This window comes from Pleurodeles waltl, chromosome 8, assembly GCF_031143425.1.
Source record: "Pleurodeles waltl isolate 20211129_DDA chromosome 8, aPleWal1.hap1.20221129, whole genome shotgun sequence".
Taxonomy (NCBI): domain Eukaryota; kingdom Metazoa; phylum Chordata; class Amphibia; order Caudata; family Salamandridae; genus Pleurodeles; species Pleurodeles waltl.
Window position 1 is genome coordinate 1073406421 of NC_090447.1, and position 12387 is coordinate 1073418807.

The window sequence follows — 12387 nt, forward strand, 5'->3', positions numbered from 1 at the left end:
AGTGTTATTGCCCCTTGTTTTTCTCTAAATTTTTGTTCTTCCAAATGTAAGACAGTGTATAAAAAAGACGACTATTTAAGAAATACCCTGTAATTCACATGCTAGTTTGGGGACCCCGGAATTCAGAGATGTGCAAATAATCACTGCTTCTCAGCACCTTATCTTGTGCCTATTTTGGAAATACTAAGGTGTCCTTGATACCTATTTTTCACTCTTTATATTTGCCAAATTAATTGCTGTATAGCCGGTATACAATAAAAACCCTTTGCAAGGTGCAGCTCCTTTATTGGCTTTGGGTACCTAGGGTTCTTGATGAACCTACAAGCCCTATATATCCCCACAACCAGAAGAGTCCAGCAGAGGTAACAATATATTGTTTTCAAACTTCTGCCACATATGGAAACAGTTATATAAGAAAACGTGGACAGAAATGGCTCTTTTTATTTACCTCAATTTCAATTTTTTTTTATTTTAGCTGTTTCTGTAGGAAAACCTTGGAGGATCTACACAAATAACCCCTTGCTGAATTCGGAATGTTTTCTACTTTTCAGAAATGTTTAGCTTCGGGATCCAGCATTGGTTTCACACCCATTTCTGTCCCTAACTTTAAGGAGGATGAAAGCACAAAAAAGAGTAAAAATGGGGTATCTCCCAGTAAAATGCCAGAATTGTGTTGAAAAATGTGTTTTTCTGATTCAAGTCTGCCTGCTCCTGAAAGCTGGGAAGATGGTGATTGTAGCACCACAAACCCTTTGCTGATGCCATTTTCAGGTAAGTGAATGAGGTCTGGCAGTATGGCCTCAAAACCAGCACATGTAAATGATTTGCTTGCAACAAACAGGCCGATGGAAGTGGACAGCACGTGAAGAATACGTGCCAACAGGAGACCGTCCCGATTATGCTCATGAATTGAATGCAGATAGCAAACTGTTGTCCCCTGTTGTAAACTGGAAATCTACGAGGATCTCGGCAGTGCCGTGAAGCCATCTAAGAAGAAATTGATAATCAGTTGAGAAGAGCGATGGAAGTCGAGGTGGGAGCAGTATATCAGGGGTGGGGCAGTATATCAGGGGCATGAGCACTGATTTCTTGTGGAATAGACCACCGACCCTGCTGCAGCAAGATGAGGAGCACACAACTGCAAAATATGGTTGCCTACCCAGATAGGGGCTGAGCTGCGAGACCAGTTAGCTCAGGCGCTCTATATGAGACACAGACGCCACGTCAAGAGAGCACTCTATTTCCGTAATGTGGAAGCAAAAGTATGTAATCCAGAACCTTCCATAGAGCATGCTGTACCACGAGACCAGTGAGCAATTTAATAATATTAAACTGAGGCAAAATCATTTCATTAACCAGATCATAGCAGGGGCATATATGTGAAAGGTCCAATGGGTCAACAGAGTACACCGCAGTTATGGTCTTTATTCCGGTCTGGTCTCTAGGACTTTTTTTTTTAAATGCTCTTTTATTTATTTTATGGAAGGCAATAACAACAGTAACAAGAATACAAAAATATGCCATTCTGGCACCAGCACAGCCTTAGCGGTCTGAGAAGTTATCTCTGGACGTGGGCTTGACCTCCAGCTCATCTCTGCTATTGCCAATTATTGGCCGGAGATGGACACGGAATCATTCTCTGAATGGTTATCAAATGTTACAAAGGGCAGGGGAGTTCATTGATGAGACATGGCGTATCCCCTTTGGCGTGACTAAAAGGAATTTGGACTTTCAGACTCAGCAAGGTTCCAATACATTCAAATAAGACACTCGGTGTTGCATGCCTCGATCAAACCTCATATTCTGAGGTCTACTACCCAACATCAAAGGCCGATATTAGTATAAGAAGGAGATAAAGGAGCCGTTTCAGAATTATACTAAATTCTCGCACCCATGGCGAGAATTAGTAGATCGCTAGGACAACAAAGAAGGGAAATACATTTGGGACGGTTGTTTACAGAGAGGGATTGTGAGGACATTTTTACGAGAGCCTCTTCCACTCTCAAAACCTCAGTGGCAAGGTCTAGCATGACGAAGCCTACACTGTCCTGGTGCCACACATACTGAGGCTGCAGTGTACATCAGAGGAGTGGGGATACTCAGACACTTAAGGAGGACTGCCCAGACCTGGAGGCTTGCCTCTCCGTGACAGAGTTAAGGTCTAGTCACATTACTGATGTACAAAACACAGTTCGCTTCTGTACCTCTTTATGTGATACACCCAGGCATGGATAGGCGCCAAATGTCCAACATGAAGGCAAGTGTTGTGCACCCCTCCTGTTCACAGAATTTACATTACCAGGGACAGGCGTAGGTCTCGGTGAACACAGCCGATTACCATGATGCCAGGGACAAAATAAAAGTCAGGGAGGGAGTTTCACATGTAGTGAGTACCGAGGGCAGTGTTGGTCATTCCCAACCAAAACACCCTGCTGCTCAGTGAATGGAGGCGGGATATCTTGTGCACTTGAAACTTTTTAGTAAAAAGTGTTAATCCACAAAACATTTCAGACACTACAGTGAGGTACAGAAAGACAAAAAGGTTTTGAAGATAAAGCCGTACATATTCAATTACAACCTGAGTTGGTAAATAACACTAGCTCTAGTGAACCCATTCATCTACACCACTACTATAAAAGTGTTGTGAGGATCGCATGCTGGGGTGGATGAGGTTCCATTTGTCCTTCAGTGGGAGACTGGCCATCACTATGATGGTGGTCATTCCTAAATTCTAGGTTATGTTAATTAATTTGCCAATCCCCTTGCCGGGGTACTTCCGTAAGCGGCTTAGGTCTCACTTCATGACATTAGCGTGGCCAGGTAAACAACCCCGGTTGGCATGGGAAATACTGACACTCCCATTTGAGCAGGGTGGGCTGGACGCCCCAGATATGGACCTATATTTCTTTAGTCTGCAAGCGAAATTGGCTGATTACTGGTTCCTACCCACAGTTTCAACCCCACAAGTGCCTGAACATGATCATGCTGTCCCTTGCCTGCTGCAGAGCGCCCTATGCCCCCCTTCCAGGCGACCACAGACTCAGACACAGTGGCATGCAGAGTGTGGGCGTGGGGTGAGTTGAGATGGAGGGTGCGAGTGGGTCATCTATTTGCCCAGTCGGTGCCGTTAATTGGCCACACTTTAACTACAGACGTTGGCACTCACGGCTAGCTAGTCAGTTACAACCGGTGTCCTTTGGGGCAGTGTACACAAAAGGCATCTTTGTCACCCCGTAGCAGGTGTTCCAGGAGCCTGCAATCTCGCTTTTGGACACTTTCACCTGTTACCAGCTGTGTGCGGCTCTGAGAGCCATTTATGATATTTTTCTGGAGCCTCTCCCGTGTTCAGTGTGCTAGAGGTGACCCTTATGAACCCGTCCCTGCCCAGGCTTGTCATGCGCCTCTAAGCTGAAATGCAGGAGACTGCACCGCTCTGCGCACACACACACACAGCCCACCAAACAAGGTCCGCTGACCTAAACGTACCTGTTAGTGATAAGCAATGGAAGTACTGCTACACTGAATCCAGGGCTCTCTCCCTGAACTACAGACTGCGTTTAGTCCATTTTAAATACCAACAGAGAATACATCGCACACCTGAGAGAATGCACAGGATGGGCCTGGTGGCTGATGCAAGCTACACGTGCTGTTCTACTCCTGGTGCTGACTTCTTGCATTTAGCATGGCGCTGCCCTGGAGTACAGACCTAATGGTCGGCAGTCTTTAATGAGATTACAAAAACCATGGGGCATGCACCTGAGCGCTCACCAAGATTTGCTCTACTTGGATATGTTAAGTAGGTCCCACCAGAGGTGTGCAAGCTGACTGCAATTCTGCTGCTGTTGGTCAAGCATAGGGTGGCAATTCACTGGGGTAGGCACCCAGTGCACCGGAGGGACAGGTGGCTTCAGGATGTTGCTTTCTGCAAAGAGCAGCTTAACGCTTACTGGGAGCTGATGTCTGTCCATTCCTGGCCCGAAGATATATAGTCCCCCCCCTTGTGACATTCCTGGGTACACAAGAGGGCACCTGTGATGCTGCCACTAATCCGTGGCCTGCTGATCGGGCTAAACAGGATCTGGGGGCGCCCTCTCCAGCGCAGAGCCCTATTGCCTAGCTCTTACAGTGATCTGAGACTATTTATGAGACAGCTGAGTAAGGAGATGTTGCGCAGGGGCTGACACCACATCTATAGCTTACAACCCCTGCTGAGTGGCTGGTTTGTTTAATCCTGCCTTCACTCCCTCCATTATTTCTTGCCACATGTGGCACATTATGACTTGATGCATACTGTTGGAATCATTCTACTTCGCATGCAGTCATTGCTGTTTGTATGTTGGCTTTTTGATGCAAAACCTCAATAAAAACAATTTAAACAATTATGAAAGTTTTGTAATTTGAAAATACCCCCATAACTTAGCAGTGGCTGATGAATAGTACTTACACAAATCCTGGAGCCACTGGAGAAAAAAGAATGAGGTTTCCAAGTATGAGGAAAAGAGAACAGTTGGAAGAAGACACAATTTGAGGAAAACCCCTAGGTAAAATCTGTCTGACATCTGAAAACAATTATTAGCAACTGTGAGTATTCAGGATGAAAGAATGGCTTGCCAAATATTATAACTATGAATGGAAGAGAGCCGGGCCTCCTGAAATCTCATAAATGGCCAGAATAATCTGTGTGTTCCCATCTCAAGAAGCTATATAACATATTCCAGCTGCTGCTCAATATAGCCAGGTGCAGGACCTGGCGATATGGTCCCAGTACCACTCCTACTATTCCACAGTACAAGTACTAATTACTTTCCTACCCTGAAATGTAATCAGAATGACTTTAAATCTCTATAGACTGTAAAAGGGACACTGGGAGCATTGGCGATCATATGTGCTTTGTGAGCTGACAACTGTTTACCAGAAACCTCAATATAGATGTAAGTAATAACAAGTATATAATACACACCTAGCAGGGAAGAAATGGGGCACTGATATCATTGAACAAGTGATGCTCATGAGGGCTGGGCACAGAGGAGTTAAATATTTTCTCTACAAGTTCAGCCCGTGACACATTTCAGTGGAGCCGGAAGAGAGTTTGCAATGTAGACAAACAAGGCACTACCACGGTTCAAGTGGTAGAGTACCAAGGCTTGTACAGTGGTTAAACATTCACTTCGGAGAGCCATTTCTGGATCTGGTCTTGTTTGGAGTTGCTTTGATGGGGATTAACTTTATCTTGTTGCAGTTCAGGTTCAAGTAGGTACTCGACATTCTGCCTTTGCATGAGTAAGTTGATGAGTAGGTTATTCTCAACCTTTTGACTTCTGTGCACCCCACTGAATCATTACTGGAACTCCGGGGCCCAACACTTAATCATTATTAGAACCTGGGGACTTCCACTTAATCATTAATGGAATCCGAGGATCCTCACATAATAATTACAGCCATTATTGCCTAAGAAATTTTGAGGATGTGAACCATAAAACAATACAGAAAAATAAACAAAATAAAAGAAATAAGCATTCAAATACATACAAAATGAATAAACATTGTATTTAATTCATAAATATAAAAAACTACATTTTAAATTTAATGGAAGGTTGGAACATTTTCTAAATTCAATTGAGACCACCCATTATTCATACTATATTCTGTTTGATGCACTTGGACTGATCCCATTGATCTGAGGATACCAACTTAATTTTTGGCCTACAAATTCACATTGCTTGACATTTACAGGATGTTTTAATATGTTCACTTTTACATTTTGCTTCTTTATGTGCACTTAATAAACCTGTTTACATTATTTAATTTTCTAAGCAGTTGTGGACCCCCCCTCTGTCGGTGTTGTGGTCCCCAAGGAGTAACTCAACCACAGGTTAAGAACTGCTGTGCCTACTTAAGTCAATTTTCATCTAGATGTACAGTCTGATGGCATATGGTGTATATTGCTTATGTGGCTTCGGCACGCCTGTGTTGGTGCCCCTGACAGGATGCATCCAGGGCATCACAAAGAGATTTACTGAGACAGTTCCAACACGGGTGTGCTGAATCTCGTTGTTTGGTACTGGGCCAATTTTTCTAGATTATTTTATTTGCTTTGTGAGCCGATCTACGTCAGTGGTTCCCAACCTGTGGTCCAGGGACCCCTGGGGGTCCATGAAGCCTTCTCAGGGGGTCCGTGACTTCTTAGAAAATTAAAAAATATTAATCAATATTGACAAATTAGGTCCCAAGCTTCCAGTAATGACTTAGTGGGGGGTCCCCAGATTCCAATGATGATTTGGTGGGGGTCCTTGGGTTCCATTAATGATAAAGTTGTGGTCCACAGAAGCCAAAAGGTTGGGAACCACTGATCTACGTGATCTAGAACTACAGATCTGAAAGCCTCTCATGACCCTTCTGTTGAATACATGGATGGGGTTTTGTGACAGGGTGCGTCTTTCATCCTGGGAAGATCCCTATCAGTCAATGACTAGGTCGAAATGTTAACAATATTTAAGGGCTATCCTATAAAGAAATCATTGCAATAAGGAACACGATTTATATTGGACATCAGGAGGCTGGCCAGTAGGATACACCCCAGAATGTGTGTGTGTGTTATGTTGTACAGTCCCAACACTTTCACTTTTCACTATGGTCACTTGTTGAAAAACAAGAATAAACCAATTTGCTCACAGAAAGGCAGAGTGTTGTACAGGTTCTCACAGATGGAATAGACCATTAGAAATTAGATCTTCAGTACAGGCAAAATAACATTTTGTTTAAAAATCTTGTAAGCATTGCTGTTAGTAAGCCAGCTTTGCTGGCAGTGGATATTTGCAAAATTCACTCTAGTGGTAGACAAAATAAGAGGAATCACTATTTGTATATCATTAATGGAACCATACGTACCTCCATCTTAATGATAGGGGGGCTGGATTCTATTATTTTGGCAAGTATAAGGCTGGTTCGATTTTACAAATTTCAAGGACTGAGAAATTATAAAGGGAATATTTTTACTCTCTTTGTGTAGCCTTAAAAGTACTAAAGATCAGACAACTACAGTGGGAGAAGATCTACAAATTCAGGAAAGTGCAATACTTCTGTTCAAGAAGGTCAAGAAAAGTTTGATTACGCATTCAAGCAATTTAGCCCGCAAGCGGGTGTGCAATCTCTTTTTGGAGGCCCAGCACCAGAGGAACAGATATAGGGGAACAATTAATGCAATACAACCACATAAGAAATAAAATGTTAATTTAGATCTACTAGATAATAAGCAAATGCCAAATAGAGGGTGCGCTCAGAATGAAAATTATTACTATATGGATATAAGCTCAATGTCTGGTATACGAAAACCCTTGGAGCTTTGCAAATGCTTAAAACACAAACAGTGTTTGACATTCTCTCCTGAAACATTCATTGTTGTCAGCACCATTTGACTGAGGGAGTTGTTATACTGTGCATAACCAAACAGATGACATTTTTGTAAGAGTTATTATCACTACAGTAGTGCCACCACTAGGCTTTCAGTCATCGCCAGCTCAGGGGAGAGGACGTCTGATTGGTCTGCTTGGTACTAAGATTAACACATATTTTTTTATGACCAATTGGAAAGGTTTTGAAATTAATGCATTGCTATATCAGTGGACCAAGATGGACATACTGCAAAGTTGAAGGTGTTCTTAGCTTCAGTTATGTTTGTCTGTGAACAGACACTATGATTGTGTGGGTTCTCATAGATATTGCCAGAAGAGTGTCTTCAAGACTTAGAAAACATGGACTACATCCCTTTTTACTTATCTAGTTAGCCAGATAGGTTATTGAAAGTGGTATACCATCAGTTCATACTTAATGATAAAGTATGAAGAGCAAAAGCTGCTAATTTGGTGCATGAGTTCGCTGTAAAAGGGCCTTCAAGAGTATAACTCATTCTCTTGTATTGAAGAGCCTGAAACAGCGATTAGCTTGTGATTCACCAGCATCTAAAACATTTATGAAGAGCGTCTCCAGTACACTTACTGCCTGCCATGAAATTGGCTGATTACTTTGACAGTGTACCTAATGGCAGATGACAAAAACATGGAGGATGCAATCATTTCCACCCACAGTTTGGTGTAATGACAGAAAGTAAATATCTATGAATGTTAATTAGGTGATAAAAGAGAAATTGACAAGCAGTCCTGTAGGATGATAATTTTGCATTAGTTTAATGATGTCTGCACATAAGAATGATATTGCTGAAATGGATAATTCTTGAAAGACAACCTGGGAGAGGTTTGCTGGCAGAAGTCAGGGAAAAGGCAATTATGTTTTTTCTGGACAACTTACTGGGGAGTACCGATATTCCTTGGCCTCAATGCAACCAGGGCTAGTCACTTGATCATGCCTACACATCTCATTGCAGAACACTAAATATAATCATGATATTCCACTGCAGTAAGATGTTTGGCACATCAACACAGTCCAGTGGCACTATGCGGTTTGCTGAAAATTAGATTTAATCAGTGAAATACTTACAATACTGAAGCCCTTCACTGGGTCTGTGGGCTTTACATTGATAATATATTTATGAAAGGCTATATCGTTGAGCTTCCTGTAGTTTGTTGATTTGGGGAAATCATGATGGGTCATCTTTAACTGAAAATATTAGTGCTCGGGTGAGAGTACCACCTGTACAGAAGTATAAGTTCTGAAACTGGGACATTGAGTTACACATGGTTATGTGATGATGTTTTAAGAATCTCTGTCTGAATTCACAATATAATTATATGAAACACACTAATATTTCAATGAAAGCAAAGTGAAAGGTACATCGCAACAAGGAGTAATTTAACTGATATCCATCATATAAAAACTGCAATAAATCTACCTTTTTTACTTTCGCATCAGTTTCTCGCTCTTGGAGGTTGATAAAATGGTTGAGTAGGTCTTGTGGACCTTCTTGGTTGGCCATCACCACCTCTGCGGAAGTCTAAGCAGTCTCCATAGAACCCTTCTTCCTCCTGTGGGCAAATAGTACATGCCAATACATTTATGACCAGATGGAAATACATAAGTACAGCTTTAGAACAGTTAAAAGCCTCCATTATTTGTATAAAAACGTGTCTTTAACTTTTTTATTATTGTCTAGTTGGCATGACACTATTCAACTGCGATAAGAAAATTGCACTGCTATTCTACTCAGTTATTACAGATGAGGTAGGTATGAAGTCACAGTACCTCCTGCTAGACCAAGCAAACAGTGTGCCAGCAAGAACACTGAGTATGCAAAGAAAGGGAAAACTATCTTTTCAGCTATTCTTAAATATTTTTCCTTGAAAATGCAGCGATTAGCTGGTAATGAGACATCTATCACAGAATTGCACTCCTAGAGACCACTACAAGTAATCAGAAATCGATCTGAATATTTACCACTCCTTACAAACCAAAGACACTTTCACAGTAGCTTAAAATATATTTAGATCTACCAGCTGCATGTTAAAGATTTTTCTTTGCACAGTTCGGATTTCACATTAATTTTACATATTGAAAACCACTTAATCTCTTTCAGATGGAGCACGAGATCAGCAATTTAAAAGATTGCCGCAAAAAAGATGATGGTTTGACAACATATTGTAAGGAATAAAACATCCCCACAAGGGTACTGCAAGTCACCCTAGAGTTGTGCACCACTTCAAAGGAATTCAGCCTTCTACCTTGTTAGGTCGAGCGTGCACACACTCTGGCCTGTTGTAATGTATCGGTGGGCTTTTAACCACGCCCACCTCTATCACTCGTTCATGGGCTTGCCTTTCAAAAATCCTTTATCATCATTGGTAAATGCTTTACGTTTGTCCCTCCTTGAGGCGGTTTTGTTACCGCCTTGGCCATCGACCCTTTTAATGGATAATTGCCCATTTGCTACATTTGACTGTGAGCGAGCTTCTTTTTCCTTTTGTGTCTCTCCTTCCCGCTCACCCTCCTGGGGGGTGTGGCGCTTGAATCAGCTTGCTTATGTCAACTGTTTTACTTTTAATTTTCAATTTATGTGGCAAGAAAAGTCCAGTTAGGAATTTACAACACTAATAGCTCTAACTCGAACAAATGTGAGACCCATTGCATTGTAAATGCTTGTTTCGCTTAGTGGGCATGGGATAACATGGTGAATTTTCAAATCCATATATTGCACAGGAGGAGGCACCTTATTCAGTATATGAATTGCCAATTTAGCCTTTCGGACAGTTCAGTAAAAAGTCAAACACTTATGGCTGAGATCTAAAAGCAACCAGCAGATAACACGGTTGAATCTCAACTCACCATTCTACCTTCAGTCGTCAATAAACTGAGCTACAGCTAATTGTGATCAATGTGTATTTGCTTGACATTATGAGTGCAATATTATATTTTGAGAAGAGTAAATTGCCAAACTCCAATTATGTTCTATTTGACCGTTCAGTAATTTGGACAACATGAAAATATTAAAAGAATTATTCCTGAATGCATTTGTTGTCTAGTCAGTATCGTTTTTTACTACTCCTCCAGTTTATGCTTTAAATGCCTCATTTACTGGGCGACTGCCTTTAAACTTTGATCAAAATGTATTCCCTCGTGTTCGTATTCTATTATGAACCACGCTTATTACTCCCGTCCCTCATGGTTTCCCTGAATATCCAGAGGCTTTCTCCTACCCCTTACTTGTTGCAGTTATTACCAATGACTTGCTGCTGATGGTTATTTCTGTGGCAGGAATTCTGCATGACTGATTAACAATGGCAGAAAAAAAAAACACAAACATACTGAAACCTTGCACTGAATTATGTTTATCATAACTATGTCAACTATGTCTTTAACAATATTTCAAAAAGTATAAACGTTTCCGGTAGCAAGCATAATTCACCACTACTCGTCGTGTTAAGACGATGTTTTAAGTGGGTATTCGAAACTTTGTTTCAACAACCAAACTAAATAAAATAGAAGTGATTTACATATGTAAGGTCACACTCGTCATTATATTATATTTATTACACAATGGCAAAGAAGATTGTCTGGTTGCCAGCCTTCGTGTATTTCCCTTTTCCTAGACTCATTTGTAGGTTTCACAGTGGCATTGGGGATGGGAAGATTTACCAGGTTTTAGATCTCAAGAAGGATTTTATCATCTGATTTATATGCTAGGTTTAGCAGTATAGCTTCACAGCACTGGTTCACGGTACCTGCACTCCTCTGTTAACAACTTAATGTGTGTATTTCATTTTCAAATGTCACCCGTTCAACCCACCAGCTGGAACCGTTTGGCGTTAGAGGGATCTCCAGCTACTTGCCAGTGACTCTTTAGCCAAAAATATTGTCTGAGCTACAAATTTGCTGGATGACCTCCTGGTTGTGGGTCACACAATCTCCATTGAAAACTAGGGAAAAGCAAGGACACGGCACACAAAAAATGGGGGGAAAGCAAGGAGAAAGCAGTGAAAACGAGGGAAAAGCAAGCAGAAGGCACTCAAAAAACAGGGGAAAAGCAAGGAGAAGACTGGAGCAAGAGCAATGCAGCACGGGGAGAGGTGTGCCAGGTACCTGCCTCCCACTTTGACTTCAAGCAATCCTTTTCCTCCTGCATATTATCTTTAAATACACAGTACAACAGTCAACAATCTCTTCAGTACGCCATAGTCAACTCCACGTGTAACCCTGTTGGTCTGCCAACTTACATTTAAGTTTTATGAGAAAACTACAGCTCTGAGGAAAGATACTTTCTCAGTATTATTGCTGAGATGTCACCTCCGAGATGAGATATTTAATTTGTTTTTCCAGTCCTTAAAACTAAACACCATCAAAATAACCTTTCTTTAAAAAAAGGTTTTTTATTGATCATTTTAGGCAAATAAAACAACAGATGTGTTCTGCCACCGTCAAGACATTTATCCTTCTTTTCCCTTACAATGCCCCCACAAGTATGTAAAGTGTTAAGAATTTACAATAGTGAACCCACAGGGTATCTCATTCTGGCCAGTGACAGCTCACCTCTACTTCATTCAAAACATTCAGGTCATCATAAAGATCGTAATGAAATCTTCCTTAATGTCGAGTTTTTGTTTAAAGGATTTTTTCATTTTTTTGTAAAGTTGGGAGAGCAAAATAATGCCAATACCTGCTATTTACAGCAATGTGAAAAGGGACTACTGGAGTAGTAAAGTTTACATAAAGAACATATTCATAATAATGTGCTCCACTTTTTATTAAGGCAAACCACATTTCTACATCATATTAATTAATAGTTTAATGTAGGTACATAAAAAGTGCAGATATGAACAGAGGGGTGGAGAGGGCTTTCCCTATCGCTTAACTGTTGCTAATCAGGAGAGGTAGCCCCGGTTAGGATGTAGAAAGGGCCATTATAAACGTTTGTCCATTTCAGCTGCAAAAGGGAAGCTGCAC

At 41.3% G+C, this 12387-nt stretch overlaps 1 protein-coding gene across 2 annotated transcripts in view; it reads right to left on the reverse strand.

Moving 5' to 3' along the window:
* Positions 1 to 12387, reverse strand: part of TDRD3 (tudor domain containing 3) — a 653010-nt gene that overhangs the window by 24626 nt on the left and 615997 nt on the right. For both annotated transcript variants that reach the window (XM_069205299.1, XM_069205301.1), the window contains exon 13: positions 8846 to 8978. In XM_069205299.1, the coding sequence (XP_069061400.1) occupies positions 8862 to 8978 (117 nt within the window). In that variant the 3' untranslated portion in view covers positions 8846 to 8861. The remainder of the gene's footprint in view (positions 1 to 8845; positions 8979 to 12387) is intronic.